The sequence below is a fragment of the Mastigoproctus giganteus genome, unplaced genomic scaffold (assembly GCF_048544385.1).
Source record: "Mastigoproctus giganteus isolate SK-2022 unplaced genomic scaffold, ASM4854438v1 scaffold_15, whole genome shotgun sequence".
Lineage (NCBI taxonomy): Eukaryota > Metazoa > Arthropoda > Arachnida > Uropygi > Thelyphonidae > Mastigoproctus > Mastigoproctus giganteus.
This window is the reverse complement of record NW_028328292.1, coordinates 5,946,198-5,964,619: the sequence shown is the minus strand read 5'-3', so window position 1 is coordinate 5,964,619 and position 18,422 is coordinate 5,946,198. Positions and strand designations below refer to the sequence as shown.

The window sequence follows — 18,422 nt, the reverse complement described above, 5'->3', positions numbered from 1 at the left end:
CAGTGATCAGAAAGATTGTTTTAATAAAGTATTTATGAGTTATGTAGTGACCTAATATAATGCATGGAAATCACTGTTTTTTGGGAAAGCAACTTTTAGTTATTAAATCAATCTCAAAATTGTTATGCTTTTGATATATTGTAATAGCCAAATAAAAGATGATTAGGTCACTGATGATTTCTTGATCTCACACTGAATAGCCTTTCAACTATGCAAAGCAATTAAACTATATATATATATATATATATATATTATTATTAGCTATATGGTGCAAGGAAGCCTATTCAGCGAGGGGAATGCCAGAGGTGTATTCAACTCTAGCAGTAAGCTACAGAATCTTGAAATAACTGGGAGTAAAGTGGAGGAGAAATTGTTGAAGATAAACACAAGAAAGGCACCCGGGGTGGATGGGATCTATCCAGTTATATTAAAGGAGGCAGCAAAGGAAGTAAGCAAACCCTTAGCCATAATTATGAGAGCTTCCTTGGACTCAGGGGAGGTACCCATAGACTGGAAATGTGCAAATGTGACCCCAATTCACAAAGGAGGAACAAAGGCTGACACAAGTAATTATAGACCTGTGAGCTTAACTTCTGTTCCAGGAAAATTAATGAAGGCACTGGTTAAAGAAGCACTGCAGGATCATTTAGACAAGACTTCAGTTATAGCTCGGACACAGCATGGTTTTATTAAGGGGAAGTCTTGCCTGACCAATTTGATTGGATACTATGATGCAGTCACAAAAGAACTGGATGCAGGGAATAGCTTTGATATTATATACTTGGATCTTAGAAAGGCTTTTGATACTGTTGCACATGGAAGACTGCTACACAGATTGGAGCAGTGTGACATTGGAGGCAAATTGCTGCTATGGATAAAGGGGTGGTTGAGGGGGAGAAGACAGAGAGTGGTAATCAATGGACACTGCTCATCGTGGACTAATGTTATTAGTGGAGTCCCTCAGGGCTCAGTGTTGGGTCCATTATTGTTTTCTGTATTTATAAATGATATTGATGATGGTATATCAAGCTTAATGTCCAAGTTTGCAGACGATACAAAGGTTGGCAGTGTTGTCAAGGACACTACTGACACTATGCTGCTGCAACAGGATCTGGAAAGGTTGAGCAGATGGGCTGAAAGGTGGCAAATGAAGTTTAACATTGACAAATGTAAAGTACTACACATGGGAAACAGCAACCCCAGAGCAACGTATCAACTCTGTGGTACTACACTGACAGTGGTAGAGAATGAAAGGGACCTGGGGGTGGTTGTGCAGGCAGATATGAAGTTCTCTGAACAGTGCAGACGGGCTGCAAGAGTAGCTCATGGAGTATTGTCAATGATATACAGGAATTTTTCCAGCTGGGATAAGGAGGTGATTATTCCCTTGTACAGTAAACCCCCGCTATTCGCGGTATCTGTATTCGCGGTTTCGCGTATTCGCGGTCGCTGATTTAAACCTAAAAAAATGTGAATTTTAAAGCGCCGGAACATTTTCCGCCATGAAAAAAACATGGGTGTGGCTAAAATCATTTTGCCCAGTCCACAGAGTAGTACAGTCAGTCGTCTTATAACACGTGTTTACACTACACTAATTCAATCTTACACAATTTAGGGGAACGATATTGTATATAACACGAACTGAATTCGCATATGCACGATTCGCCTTTGTGTTTACAAGAAATGGCAGTCGAACGCGGAATCACCCCAACTGAACGCAACACGATAGAAATGAAGAGAAGATTCTGAAAATGTATTTATTTTTTTATAGCAGTGAAGGGGAAACACATTTCACCATAATAACTTAAAAACCAACACAATTACAGCTATCGGTATTATCGCAAATGCAATCAGATAGAGTTCACTACCAGTTTATAACAGATTCCACTATCAGGAACGCAACTGGAAATTGTTTTTATTGTTTTATGGTAGTAACCCCCAGAAATGTAAAATGTGAGCTAGTGAGGTGTTAATAGAGTTGTCTCTGCCTTTATGGTGTTGTTTATTCGTTTTGCTACACGCTCACAGCTTTATGTGTATCAAGTGTGCCTCCTCATTTTGTAATTGTGCTTTATTCTCTAAAAATGAGTAAAAATAACTTAAAAGGTGTAAAAAGGAAGTGTCCTGCGCTCAATGGGTGGGGGGTGACAAAATCGCGAGCGCGGATGTTTCAAGCTAATCCTTGTTCAGTATGTGTAATGCGCTTGTCATAGAAGGTTTCATCTCTTGCTTTTAATTGATACGTTTACAAAAGTGAAAAATCTACCATTTTGCAGTGTGTTGATGTAAACAGACTTTTTCGAGCGTGTTAAAGTTAAAAGAAAGTGATTTTATTGTAGACAAGTTCTTTTCTAATCCTACAAAAATATGGCCGCGAATAAAAAAGGGAACTGTGAAAAGATCAAAGAAGGTGATGACATTAGCAAGTAAAATTGAATTGTTAGACAAAATTTCTAATGGTGAAAGTGTCTCCTCAGTGGCAAAACATTATAAAATCAATGAGTCAACGGTACGATCAATCAAGAAATCGGAAGAAAAAATCCGCCGTAGTGTCCGTGAAAACGCGCTAATTGCATCAAAAATTTGCTCTATAACTCGTGATGTGAAATTAGAAAAAATGGAAAAGGCTTTAAATCTGTGGATAGAAGACCGAACTCAAAATAAAATTCCGTTAAGTTCACTTATCATTCGTGAAAAGGCAAAACACCTTTATCAACACTACACTTTAGTGAAACTGGTGATAGCACTCGCGGGATAAGTTTTTTAGCCAGCAAAGGCTGGTTTGAAAGATTTAAAAATCGATATGGTTATTTTTCGCCCAGCAACCCATGTTCTTGATATGTTTTTGAAAGGTTTCTTTAAAATGTCTAATAAATATGTACAGTATTACATTTAATAAATTGTTTCTTATTTTCATTTCGATACCTTATGCTTTTTTTTTTTTTATGTACTTACTCTACGTTTGTCTATGTACATAGTCATATTATGTAGGTAAATACACATAATACGTACAGACAAAATTTTAGACTAATTTTTGTTATATATTTCATACTTTGGAACGGAACCCTTTTATTACCATGGGCGCCATAACTCAGTATTCGCGTTTTCAGTATTCGCGGAATTTCTCAGGAACGTAACCCCCGCGAATAGCGGGGGTTTACTGTATAAGGCAATGGTCAGGCCACACCTAGAGTACTGTATACAGGTCTGGAGGCCTCATTTCAAGAAGGATGTAGAGCTGCTGGAACGAGTACATTGAAGGGCAACAAGATTAGTGAATGGAACAAAGGGATGCTCTTACGAAGAAAGGCTTAAGTTTTTCAAATTACAGTGTCTGGAGACTAGGCACCAGCGAGGTGATCTGATAGAGGTGTGTAAAGCCTTGAATGGTTTGAGCATGCTCAATGCTGATGGGATTCTTCCTCTAGCTCAGAATAATCACCTGAGAGGGCATAAATTCAAATTGAGGAAAGACAGATGTAGGATAGACGTGCGGAAATTTGTCTTTAGCCAGCGGGTGGTTGGTTGGTGGAACAGACTTCCATCCCTTGTCGTGGAGGTTGATAGCCTAAATAAGTTTAAGGCTCAGCTGGACAGGTATTTTGAACGAACAGAGGGGTGAAGTGGAAGTGGGTTTTTTTTTTTTTTTTTTTTTGGCTGATGCTGCATAAGCTTGCTTTGTTGCATCAAATGCCTCTACTAATGCTAATGCTAATTTACTCAAAGATTTACTTTTTTTGCTTTTGTAAAGATGACTACAGTGATCGCAGACAGTTTTTAATTTCAATACAGTGGGATCAGCTGATGATGTTACCTATAGCAAATTCTAAATAGAAAGCATTCAAGGAATTAATCTTGTAAACTACTAGGCTTTTCATACCATCTAAGAAATACTGTTCAAAGTTTAGGCCTAAATGGTTGTCAGATGAACTAGATGAGAAGCGAGGCATAGAAGAAAAATGCATGAGATGCATATAAATTATCAGGAGACACAGAAGCCTATGGTAGGTGTAAACTAGTCTGTAATCAAGTCATAAAGGAGATTAGCAGTTGAAGGCAGTTTGCAAGAAATCTTTGGCAAAGGACGCAAAGAAAAACAGCAAATATTTCTTTAATTATATAAACTCTAGAAGGAATGGGATGAATCAGATTGGTCCACTTGATAACAATAGTTTGACTGTTAATAATCCTGCACAGGTAGCTGATAAACTGAATGAGTATTTTGCATCCTTTGTTGTCCTCCTTTGTTAGGAGGACACAATTTGTGCAAAAAGAAAATTTGTAGATTTTATGATTTCTGATGATTGAAGTCTTTTTGCCAACACTTGTTTGTGTTTTGTTCTTTAGTGGAACACATTCAGTTATTCTGTAGAATAATTTGTTAAAGCAATTTAACTATTTTCAGAGAATGTAAAAAAAAAAAAAAAAAAAAAATTACTGAGAAATAAAAAATTTAAAGTTACCAGTGAACTATGGTATCGCTTGGTAGAAAACTTCCTCTACATGTATACAGTAATTCATAAGAATATCACTGAGAAAATAGAATGATAGCGAGAGATATGAAACAAGAATGGATACCACTTGAACTAGTACAAGTGACACATGGAAGATCATTAGGACAAGTGATATGAGGACGACTAACAATGTCATTGTTAATTAGACATTGCACATTTTACATCATGAGATTTATCATGAAAGGAGACAGGGAGTTCACATCCTCCTTGTTTTTAAATCACTCATGTTGTGTGTGATATGCAATGTGGAGGATGGGAGTGAACAAAAGAAGGAAGATGAGGCTGTCATTCACTAAAAATAATCATTGTTAAACATCTCATATTGTCAAAAGTTCTTCCTATTCCCATGTAATTTTTAATTATATACATTTTATTATAATTTTCCAAATTTTCTCTCATTATTATTACATTTGCTATTGTTAGGAATGCTCCAGTTGGATGCCAAAGACATTTGACTCTATAAATGAAAGAAAAAAAGTAATAAAGAAAATAATATTAAACTTACAGTGAAGTGCAGACTCTTTTTCATTCACCTTGAAAGGATACATCCATAGTTATAGATCTGTCAACATTCCAAAAACAGTTTTATTTTTTCTGACTGTCAATAGGAACATATCTCTCAATTGTAGAACATAAAGAGAGTTATTATTGTAGAACTGCACAGATAAATAGTTTATTAAAGATAAGGAGTGTGATGAAAATGAAAGAAAAATACTCTCTCTTTGAAATTCAGTTTCATGATATCATCCTCAAACACACTTTCCATTTAGGCAATTCTACATTAATATCTCTATTTTATATTCCAATATAAAGAAAGTATGATGATATTGATCAATAAAAGCAGCAGATTTAATTTTAATTATCAGTTTTTCAAAACTCATTCCTTTTTGACTTCACAAAGGATGACCTAATATCAGGAATAGTTTTATGGGAACTTCAACCTCTTATACACTATGCAGATGTTTCTTAGCAGCAGCTGCATTAGTGTATAAGAGGAAGAAGTACCCAGAAACTATTTCTGATGTTAAATCATCCCTATTAGGTCATTGCATATCCCTTGTGAAGTCAAAAAGGCATGAGTTTTAAAAAAAATGATAATTAAAATAATACATTAAAATTCAGCTTCATTAAAATTAACAAAGCTGTAGAATGTGAACAGTTATCCAACTTTTGTTACTTAAATGAGATAACATCACATATAAATTTATTTTTTCAGATGGTGGAGGTTGGAAGTACCTATTTCCAAAACTAATTAAAGAGTATGCTTACAAGTAAGTATAAAATGGATCAACACATTGTGTGTAGGTTTTCAAACTATACATATTTCCTATTTTTATCTAATCTTCCATGAGAATACATTGGTTTTGTCACTTGTGTTACTCATTTGAAGAGGACTGGGTTTACATCCTGTCATAAAATGGAGAAATTTCTAAAAGTCTCTTCATTGTGGGCTGAGATTGCCAGCCTCAGGCAGAGGAGTAAGGTCCTTCCCCGTGCAGATTATCCTGGAGTTTTCTCAGCCTGCACAACATTCCAGTTGGCCTGTGAACATAGATGTGAATTTACGAATAACACATGAGATAGGTGGTACCATGGCAATGAAGAATAAGAGAAATTATGGTGTTGAATAGGGAATGACAGATATGAGAAATGACTGATAGTGAAATTAATGGATAATGAGCACTCACTCTACTTAATTTCACCAGTCACCCCATTATTGAGTTTTTACAAATATGCTTAAAATTGTCATATGAAATGTGTTTTGTGATAGCCTGTAACTATCCCAAGCTTATTTTTCTTTACCTCAATTAAAAATTTCAGCTCTGTTGTCATCCAGTTTGGTATCTTTCTTTTGCAGTATTTTTCCATTGACATTCACTAATACATTCATTGGGATGAATGTATTAGTGACTTACAAGGTAAATATCCTAAATATTTTCAATAATTTATTTGTATCCAACAGCATATAGTTATCTTTCCACTTAACAGAACTGAAGAAATACCAGTCCAGCGTAGTTCCACTTCTTGAAATTGAATTCCTCACCCATTCTGTTGAAAGGATGAGGGCTTCTGTTATTAATTTGTGTTATTTTTGTTGCATTATTATGCATGGTGCACTAGTGAGAGTTGCCAAATTATTTCATTATTCATTTCAGAATATTTTACACTGTAGAAGGACAACTGATTTCTGTTGGTAACTACTGGAATGGTAAGTAATTTTTTGTCAGTGCATAATTTTTAAAAGATGTTGAGTGAAAGACAGCATTTGTTTCTCATTAATTAATACTAATTAATGAGAAATAAATACTTAACTCTTGTGTGAGCCAAAATTGTTAATTTATTGAGATCTAAATAAGGGATGCCTGTACACTGAATATATTAACTGACAACATTTGCAAAGCTACTTTGGAATTCTGTTTTCGAGTTAACAAAAAAACAGGCAAACTAAATGTGACCCATCTTAATGGAAAATAAACTGACTGAGTTTGTTTTCAGAGTCCGTTGAGGTAAGTCACATTTAATTTGTCCTTTTCTGTCCTTGTTTATTGACTTTAACAGAATACAAAGTGAGTTCAAAAAAGTTTACTTAATTTGTATAGTATATTGTAAATATGTTGGGTGTAAGGCAGGGAGAAAATGTGAGAAATCTGGCACCCACAACCAGGAAAAATTGAGCTTTAAAGCTTAAAATCTATGATAATAAAAAAAACCAACCGATATAATGAGAACAGCATGTGAGATAATATGCTCTCTAAAAATAAAAGAGAAAATATGGTTTAATACGGTCAAAGCTCTTTAAATTTAGTAACCCTCTTTTTTTTAACATTCCAGTATGCTATGACCTGTGTGATAGATTCTGGTCGATTTCCCATAAACCTATGCTATTGTATATTTGTTATACTAACCTAATATGACACCTGCCACCTAATATGACAGGTTTTTTCTCCAGCCACTTGATCAAGGTGTAAGCCAATGCTTTAAGAAAAACTGTTGAAGAACGCTATTAAACAAAATTGTGCTGTCTCAAAAGTCAAAACAAAATGCAAAATTGATGTGCTGCAGGCAATGTATTTATGTGTTTCTGCATGGGATCACTAACTGCTTTAAACATGCTGGATTTTGTCACCTTGAATGATCCAACAAATAAAGCTTCACATGCTTCTTCCTCTGTTAATCACAAAGAGCAGTCCGACATAATAATGAAGAAAAGTACAGTTTTTCAGGATGTGCATCATCACTTAAACCTAGAGGGAAACATGTCTTGAAGACTATGCCAAAGTGGCTGGACACATTGCATGTTTCAGGATATGCACAAATGAAGAGGAAGTTATTTTAGATGTAATAGAACCTGAAATTTGTGGTGATGAAGATGATCACCCACTGTTGTTGAGCAACAAGTTTCATCGAAGGACTCATCAATGAATTTGTAAATTTTTTGTTTTTTTTCGAGCGCAACCTAACTGTGAAAGTGAATTAACCACTATCATGTGCCTTCATAGTTCACTTTTAAAACATGCTCTGCCACTTAAACATAATGTTTTGACAGCTTCTTTTAAAGCAGTGGTTTTCGACCTTTTTCTTAATAACGGTACCCTTAAGTAATTTATATTATTTTGTGGCACCCCTACTCAATTTTCTGCCTGTTAGATCCGATTCTCTCTCTGTATGTATATATATAAAATTAGAATGATAATTAAATAAAATTAATGCCAGCAGCATGACAAGACAGAAGAGCAAAAATAGTCAAAATTAAATATAATGATCAAACCAACAGGGAGGGAAGAGAAGGGTAACAAGAGTAAAAATATTGTAGCAAAAACTCCAATATAATTTAGAAAATCTAAATGCAAAAATAAAATAATAATCAATTAAATTTGGAATGCCACATAAATTTGGACTTGGTGCCCATCAGAAGGGGTGCTGTTAAACTTCTATTTAATTGGCATTCCAAATTTAATTGATTATTATTTTATTTTTTCATTTAGATTTTCTAAATTATATTGGAGAGTTTCTGCTACAATATTTTTACCCTTGTTACCCTTCTCTTCCCTCCCTGTTGGTTTGATCGTTATGTTTAATTTTGACTATTTTCGCTCTTCTGTTTTGCCATGCTGCTGGCATTATTTTTATTTAATTGTCATTCTAATTTTTTATATTTCAAGCATCATGTAGAGGAATATGATTTTTTCTGCCTCTGATGTTTGCTTTAGCTTTTTATTTTTTATTTTTTTATTATGAAAGATTCAGTTTTCAACTATTTTTTATTTTTTTATTATGAAAGATTCAGTTTTCAACTATTTTTTATTATGAAAGATTCGATTTTCAATAAAAAATAGTTGAAAATTGAATCTTTCATTATTCAAATATATATATCAAACTATATACTTCAAACTATTTATTTCAAACATTATTCAAATATATATATATATATATTTGAATAATGAATTTGAATATATTTGAATATATATATTAATTTGAAAATAAAAGTTTCAGTAATATAAATCAGGATCCAAAGGCTTTACTCAGTCTTATTTTATCAAACTTTCTACCCATAGATTTTTACTGATCAATCATAGATTGATCAGACGAGTGAATTGATGAGGTGTGCTAAAACTAAATATTCCAGGAAAATAAATTTTTTGCGTGACTCTTAATTACTTGCAAAATGTGCCAACCAAGCACACTATAGATTTGCCAGAGTACTTTGGGGACGATTTCTATCTTTATAAAACAGCAGACAATTTACAGTGAAGACACAAATTTGTTCACTTTAGGTCCCTGAAATTTAAAGATTCTTTAACCCAACTGATTGATTAATTTTGCGTATGGTAACTCAGATTACTGCGACTTGTGTTTGTAAACTGCATACATCCAAAAAGCTAGTTTGTAGGTTCTGCCCAAAAAAAAATAAGAAGAAACGGAGTTCCCCAGCATGAAATGTTTATGTAAGCCAGCACAAACCATTGTCAATATGGGATTTATTGTGCACTTTGGCAATCCCCCTACTTCAATGATAACTGAAGCAAGATATAATTAAATCGACCAAACTCTTTGTGTAGAAAACTCTTACCATTAAATAGCTAATAATTTTCTGTTTTTTTTTTTATTTCCCTGCCATTAATTCCTTACTTTTTTGTTGGTGCAAGGCCAGAAGGAGGTATCTCACTTACACTGGAGGCGAATTTCAGGATGCAAATATGCGAGCAATCTAGAATATAGCAGGATCAGCAGTATTAAAATTACGACAGCTGTAAGAAAAGTAAAACCGCGGTTACTGCTCTTCTATTGCTACATTCTTGTTAAAAGAATAATTAAGGTGTTTATCTCAGTTTTCTTAAGATTGAGCAACCCCATTCAAAAGAGAGCTATTTGAGACAAAACTCTTTTCTCCCTGATATGGTTTTTTTTATACAACGATGAACCAAACATTATGACCAGCAAGTCGCTATGCAAATCGAAGCAACTGCAGATGAACTAGGGTGCAGGTTGGGACACTGTATAAAAAACACCTGACACAGAGCTCCGTTAATCAGTGTTACTCTTGTTCTTGAGATGGCAAAGGTAGTGGACTTAAGCGAGTTTGACAAAGGCCAAATTGTAATGGCCAGATGACTGGGTCAGAGCATATCCGAAACGGCACGTCTGTGGGATGCTTACGGTCAGCCTTGGTTAGTACCTACCAAAAGTGATCAAAGGAGGGAAACCCACAAACCGCTGGCGAGATGTTGGAAGACCACGGCTCATCAAGGCTCGAGGTGAGCAAAGGCTCTCCCGGATGGTACGTGGCAACAGAAGGGCGACTGTGGCGCAACTCGCCAGTAATTATCCCTCGTGACGGGGGTAATGTGTCACAAAACACAGTACACCTAACCCTGCTGAAAATGGGGCTGCGTAGCCGCAGGCCACTTCGAATGCCCATGCTAACCACGGTTCACCGCTGACAGTGCCTGCAATGGGCATGCAAACATCAAAACTGGACCTTGAGTGATTAGAAGAAGGTCGTCTGGTCTAATAAATCACGTTTCCTGTTGCACCGTGTGGACGGCCGGGTATATGTGTGTCATTTATCTGGGGAAGTGATGGTACCTGGATGCACCGTGGGACAAAAACAAGCTGGTGGTGGCAGTGTCATACTTTTGGTGATATTCTGCTGGGATACCCTGGGTCCAGTCATCCGTGTGCCGGCCACTCAGACGTCTACCACCTATCTAAATATCACTGCTGACCAGGTACACCCTTCCATGGCAATGATCTTCCCCTCTGGCAGTGCCATCTTTCAGCAGGATAATGTGCCATGCCACACTGCCCGGATTGTTCGAGACTGGTTCACAGAACATGAGGAAGACTTCCAGGTATTGTCCTGCCCTCCAAATTCCCCAGACATCAATCCCATTGAGCATCTGTGGTTTGTGTTGGAACATCAACTCCGATCTGCAGCATCTCAACCTTACAGGAGTTAAAGGATTTTCTGGTTACGTGTTGGTACCAGATACCACAAGACACATTTAGAAATATTGTAGCATCCATGCCTCATTGGTTACGAGCTGTTTTGGCTGCAGGTGGAGGACTAACATCATATTAGATAGGTGGTCATAATGGCTTATTGGTGTATACTAGTTGCATGCAGTGATTTTTTTTTTTTTTTTTTAGATCAGACTATATTTCAAGGATGGCAAACCATGTTGCATGGTTTGCTACCCTTGGCACAGATGCTGATGTGTGAAAAAACTCAGAAATGAATATACAGTTTAAATTCCACTTTTATTGCCAAAAATTATACCCAGATATCAGCATGATAAAACATACAATGAATATTTATCGCTTTTTAGCCGTAATTTTACTCACATTAGGCATTAATGAGCTTCTCACTAATGCCTTACAGTCTTTCAACAGAATTCTTTCAAATTTTATGGTCTTCCAACAGATCATGTACATTAGTTAAAATATCTTTAGTAATAGTATATAATATTTTCAGATCCTCATCATGAAAAAATCTATCTGAACAACAGTGTATTTCTTCCTCTTCTCAACAATCAGGTCAAGCATGAAAAGAATAAAGGTTAGCTGTAAAATATATTTAAATAGTTATTGGAATATGTTATCTAAGGTTCAGTGCAAATTTAATGCAAATGAATGAATGCACATGAACTACCAATAATTATCTTTAAAAAGTAATTAAAGTTAAAATTTAAAAAAATTGAAAGTAACTATATTTAAATGATAATAAATGTGGATATGGTAAGGTGATGAATATTCTGGTATGTCACCAGCATATTTATAAAATATGATGGAGATTTAAAATTAAAAAAAATAAAAAAGAAACGAAAAGTAGAAATGGCCCGAAAGTATGTAGAGTTTAGCTACAGTATACAAGGAAAAAAGACAAAATAGTATAGTCATAGAGCCATTCTTTGAGATAGATGCCCCTTTTTAATATTACTAGGCTTAAAAGATGAGTGTAGACTATTGACTACTATAGAGCAAAGAAAGGGGGCAATGGTTTGATTATTTACATCAGGCGATTTTTTTTTACTGTTTGCTACTCGTTTATTACCATTACCTGCTGCCAAATTAAATTGAAAAAAAATAAAGAAAATCCACAGTTTTCACATCAAGGTGATTTCTTTGCTCAGCTGTGGATCAGAATTATTGGATGAAATTGTATGTATTTAATTACACCAGTTCCCACATTTTCCTGAACCTTTGGTTATTTTTCTTCTCCTTCACTACCATCATTTTGGTAGAATATTTTATATTGTTGTTTGAGGCTGATTTTACAGAAGGTACTTATTGCACAAAGGGATTTAATTTTTTTTTTTTTTTTTTAATGATAATCCAAAACATAAAATATTGAAATGTGTAGTACTGTAGTATCCATCATGATAGTAGAATGGTTTCACTACTTGTCACTCATTTGGAGAAGTCTGGGTTTGAATCTTGTCAATGACTGGAGGAATTTCTAAAGTCCTATTCAGTTGAAGCTAGTTAGCTGATCTCAGGCAGAGGGAATAGGGCCCCTCATGAGATTTTATCCTGCCTGCGCCAGATGGAAATTGGCCCATGAACACACACATGTCTACAAACTTGCTGCACGTGTTGATTTTGGGTAACATCTAGGGACTGTTATAATAATAATAACATAGTACAGTAATCTTAGTTTTAGTAAACATGGATATAAATACAGGAAAAAGGATAGAATCAAATCCACAAATTGAAAAAAATAACCGAAATTTTACAAAACTGATACAAAACGTATACAGCAACCAGCTGGCATTCATTTATAAATCAAATCTGCCCTCTCTGCATTTTAGTCAAGGCTTAAATAAAGCTTATATAAGGCTTAAATAAAGCCTTGACTAAAATGCAGAGAGGGCAGATTTGATTCATAAATGAATGCTGGCTGGTTGCTGTATATGTTTTGTATCAGTTTTGTAAAATTTCGGTTATTTTTTCAATTTGTAGATTTGATTCTATCCTTTTTCCTGTATTTATATCCATGTTTACTAAAACTAAGGTTTTTGCTCAAGTAAAGAGATGTCATTTTTGTTTAGTATGTTTCCCAGTCTTGAAGAATTTGTCAATCCTTTGAGAAGTTTATAAAATTGTTATCAACCCTTAACAAAATTCATATGAATTTAAACAAACAATAAAAAAAAAAGGCTAATGTAAAGAAAGTCTGCATGAGAACGACGAGAAATGTCGGATAACTTATGCGGAAAATTAGTTTCCCGACACCGGACTCTAGCGCTGCTTGCTTGGTAAACAGGTGGTAGGTGTTATCGGTTTGGAGCAGAAATTGAAATGGATATATTGATTGACAGGTAGGCGTGGCAAACGATGAAATGATTGGTGGTAGGTGTGACAGATGACAAACTACTGTGTAGTCATTGGTTGGCATTATGATGTGTATTTACCAGTAAAGAACGGTGCATAATAGTTTTGTAATGAACAGTGAACAGGTAATAGTAGTGATGAATCTTTTAAGGTGCTGATTGACATTATGATACATGTGTATCTGCACGAGTGTCTTTAAAAATAAAAGTATAGTAATAAAAAATTAATATTTTGTTAATAAACAATTTATGTGCTAGTCCACCCATGATTCTAAAGAAAAAAGTTTAGGTTACCCCCTCCATTTCGGGAGGGGTTCAAGCTCCCATGGAATTCAAGTGGAGGTAACCTAGCCTTTTTTCACCATTAGGGCATATTATTGAACAAGAAAATAAAAATACAGTCATAAAAAAATTTATTTTTTTATGAATGTATTTCTAAATATGACTGATTCTAAAGAAAAAAGGTTAGGTTACTCTCTCCACTTCGGGAGGGGTTCAAGCTCCCATGGGATTTAAGTTGAGATAACCTGACCTTTTTTCACCGTTACAAAATGCTGTAATGGTGAAAAAAGGTTAGGGCATGTGCGATTAGGACAAGTTACCATTAGTGCTGCTAAACTGATACTAAACCGATGTTATTGTGTGTTGTGTTCGTGCACCAATCAGCACATCGTTTGTCATGCCTACCTGTCAATCAATATATCGTTCTTGACTTGCTCCAGACCAATAACACCTACCGTCTGTTTACCGAGTGAGCAGTGCTAGAGTGCCATATCGGGAAACTAATTTTCTGCATAAGTTATCTGACTTTTCTCGTCGTTCTCGTGCAGGCTTTCTTTACCTTCGCCAAAAAAATTAAAAGAAAAAGCATTCAGGAAATATGACTGACTAATGTAAACAAGTTTTGAGTTTTCTAAAATAAATTTTTTCTGAAAACAAATTATGGGGGCAAAACGTTTTTGAAACTTTTGAACTGATATATATCAGTTCTAGTTTTGGAGCTTAAATTGCATTGAATCACCTATTTTGTGAACACCAAAAAAGAGAGACAACACAGAAATGCAAAGTTGAAGCTTACAAATGGCATGGCCATCTGTCTAATGTATCTTAATAGTACAGCTGTTAGCCTCTAAAGTATTTGCATAGTGAATCTCAGTTCTTAAAAGTTGCAAATTCCTGTTTGAGCAACAGTTTGGTCACATCTCAAGTACTGTATATAAGTTTAGTAAAATAATAAGAGGAGTTTACCTCAATATAGTGCGTAGAACACTTCCGTATGATACCCTCCAGAAATTAAAACGGAAAAAACGAAAAAATCAACAACTTACCGGTACATTAGAGTAAAATATAAATAATTAAATAATCAATTTAACACAATACAAATCAATTTAAAACAATTAAAAATAAAATTAACACAATTAAAAGAATCTAACGAAAATATTCAAAACGATTTTCCTTCCTGAAGCTGACAACGCTTTTCTACCGTATGTCGTGATCACAGGAATGAAAATTACCGAATCTGGTTAAACCTGATACTCAAATAGAGATTATTTGTCTTCGCGCATGCGCATTAAGGTCCACGCATCGGAGATCAAATATGGCCACCAAACATTAACAGAATTCTCGTGTAATTTAATTTCAACGGTTTCTGCAATTATACGCGACTATTAATTGCAGAAACCGTTGAAGTTAAATTACACGAGAATTCTGTTAATGTTCGGCGGCCATATTTGATCTCCGATGCGTGGACCTTTACGCGCATGCGCGAAGACAAATAATCTCTATTTAAGTATCAGGTTTAACCCGATTCGGTAATTTTCATTCCTGTGATCACGACATACGGTCGAAAAGCGTTGTCAGCTTCAGGAAGGAAAATCGTTTTGAATATTTTCGTTAGATTCTTTTAATTGTGTTAATTTTATTTTTAATTGTTTTAAATTTATTTGTATTGTGTTAAATTGATTATTTAATTATTTAATGTACCGGTAAGTTGTTGATTTTTTTCGTTTTTTCCGTTTTAATTTCTGGAGGGTATCATACGGAAATGTTCTACGCACTATATTGAGGTAAACTCCTCTTATTATTTTACTAATATTATTATCAACGTAGAACATATTGAGTAGTACAGCTCTGATTCATACTATCTAATGTATATAAGTTTAGAAAACACATTTCAGGAAGGATGTGAATCTAATTATAAGTCTCAATAATTGAGTATTGAGATTAGTTATGGATACAAAAGGGCACTCTTATAGAGCGAGCGAAAAACTTTTTTTTTTTTTTATTAGTGAGTGAATAGGGCTGTATGTCATCTAGATAATACAACAACTTAAAAGAGCAGCATTTGATGGTGTTCATTGATCTGGATATTACTTCATTATTCTCTAACTTCTTGATTGTTCCATGTAGACTTTGCTGTTAAGTATGATGGCAATGTTCATCTTCATGAAGAGTTGCTTTCCAGCGATAATTATGATATAGGAGTGCATATTATGCTGTATAATATTCTTTTATAACACCAAGAACCTTCTGTAAGAAAGCATCCATTTGTGAATAAATTGATGATGTAATATCATTGATTGATTCTCTCAAAAGCTTGTACAACAGAGGCAGCAGTAAAGCCCAAGCAGTGATAGAAATGACATCTCCCACGACCAGATTAAGAACAACTTAGTTTTTAAACTTTGCTTGTTTCTCTGTCTGTTCAGTATGTTGTGATTTTTGTGTAACTGATTTTTATTTCTGCACTGAATTTGTTAACATGTGTCATTCAAGTGCTTTAAGTCACTATTAATACATTAAAAACTCCAAATAATTCTATGTATCATGCTGTGAAGTTGGCAGTATGTTAACTGTTTGTTAAGGGAATAGTGAGGGTGCCCCTCTCTCCTAACTTCCAAATTTTTGGTGGAAGCCTTCCTATCATCCACCTTCTTTGCCTTCACCTGTACTCCATAGCTTATACTATCACTCCCACACTCTCTTCCAATAAAAACTTTAGTTTTTAGGGCCCTCCCTGGCAAGCCCAGGTGACATCAGGGTTCACCAGCCAAAGATCTTACACCCCCTTCCTGGCCCACCTCCTTGTGGTCATGGATGGGCAATGGGGAGACCTTGGTTTTCCAAAGGTATGATGACAATTTTTTTTTTTTTTTTTTTTTTTTTGTTTTATAACACAAAGCATACAATGCACAGTTGGAGGAAACCCCCAGTGCCGTTTTTGCCTGTAACACTAAAAAATATGTAACGCACTTGCTTATGCTGTGCAGTCATAGTCAATTATATTGATTTCAATATAATTCCAAAAGCTTTATAAATGTAAAGATACAGGATGTCTCAAAAATATTCGTACAAACGTTTAGGGCAGGTAGGTAACATCTAAAGGAATGTGAATCGCATAGGAACCCATAACCAGAAATGTCACCGTAAGTCGGTAGATGGCGCGGTAGTCGCCGCACGAAGAGCATGCATCGGCATATACGAACTGTGAGCTGGCAGACATGCACCTAGTGTGTGGATTAGCAGAGGGCAATAGACGAGCCGCTCAATGAATTTATGGAGAACGCTTCCCAGACAGACATGTAACGGACCACCATTTGTTTGCGCGTGTGCATCAAAATTTGTGCGATTATGGGTCATTTAGAGGTAACAGGAGTAGTGCGGGCAGACCATATTCGACACAAACTCCCGCCATGGAAAAAAGTGTGTTGAATGCCGTCCAGAATAATCCTACTTCCAGCACACATGGCATTGACTCTGCCTTAGGAGTGTCTCGTTGCAGTGTACAGTGTGTCTGGCACGACAATTCCGTACACCCCTTTCATCTCCAAAGGGTTCAGTTACTGCTCCCCCAAGATCATTCTGCACGTGTGGCTTTTGCGCAGTGGTTTCTCCAAGAAAGTGTTCAAGACTTGAATTTTCCAGCCTATGTTTTGGTCATGGATGAGGCTTATTTCACTTGGGAAGGCTTATTCAATCAGCACAAATGCTCATGTGTGGGCTCACGACAACCCACACGGTGTGCGTCCCCATGTGGCACAACATCGCTTCGCAATAAATGTGTGGGGAGGTATGGTCGGTGACTGCTTAGTAGGCCCATACCTGTTACCATTCCGCATGAACTCCGCTAAATATCGGATCTATCTTGAACAAGTTCTACCAGGGTTACTTGACGGTGTTCCAGCAAATGTGAGACGCAACATTTGGTTTCAACATGACGGGGGGCCTGCCCATTATGGAAGGTTTTTTTCGTGACCGTTTGAACACGCGTTTTGGGTGTCGATGGATTGGCCGTGGTGGACCCGTTGCCTGGCCCCCCCACACTCACCTGATTTATCGAGACTTGATTTCTTTCTGTGGGGGGGCCCTCAAATCTATCGTGTATGAATTGCCTGTGGAGACGGAAATGGATCTCGTGGCGAGACTCATCTGCACTGCTGCTACTGTCAAAGAAATTCCAGGTGTGTTCGACCGTGTCCGCCAATCCGTGTCATGCATGCATCGCGTCTCGTGGTGTGACCTTCGAGCATCTGTTGTAACATCATGAAATGCATCCATCTCGTACTCCATTGTTAATATTATATCAAATAAATGTTTGCCACTAATTACTGTCTTGTGTCATTTGTGCTTCTTGTGCCTCTGCTACTACTTTCCCGTGATGTTTCCGGTTATAGGTTCCTATGCGATTCACATTCCTTTAGATGTTACCTATATCCTCTAAACGTTTGTATCAATATTTTTGAGACACCCTGTGTATATATATATATATTTGAATAACGTTTAAAATAGTTGGAAACGGAATCTTTCATAATAAAAATAAAAAGGTACAGCATACGTCAACTACAGCAATAAAAAGGTACAGCATACATACTACAACTGTATATATATATATATATATATATATATATATATATATATATATATATAGTTGCATTTATAAAGCTTCTGGAATTATATTGAAATCAACATAATTATACAGTTTGTTTATGTATTTTTTTTCTTTTCAATACAATTTCATATGATAATATGATTTCAATACATTCATTGAAAACAGTGACAAATCCCTCTTTCCCCC

General features: G+C 35.6%; 1 protein-coding gene across 1 annotated transcript in view; it reads left to right on the top strand.

Annotated features, from left to right (window-relative positions):
* Positions 1–18,422, top strand: part of Ppt2 (palmitoyl-protein thioesterase 2) — a 66,579-nt gene that overhangs the window by 28,343 nt on the left and 19,814 nt on the right. Inside the window, exons 4-6 of the mRNA XM_090389383.1 lie at positions 5,731–5,785; positions 6,671–6,723; positions 11,491–11,574. Coding sequence (XP_090245509.1) covers positions 5,731–5,785; positions 6,671–6,723; positions 11,491–11,574 — 192 coding nt within the window. The remainder of the gene's footprint in view (positions 1–5,730; positions 5,786–6,670; positions 6,724–11,490; positions 11,575–18,422) is intronic.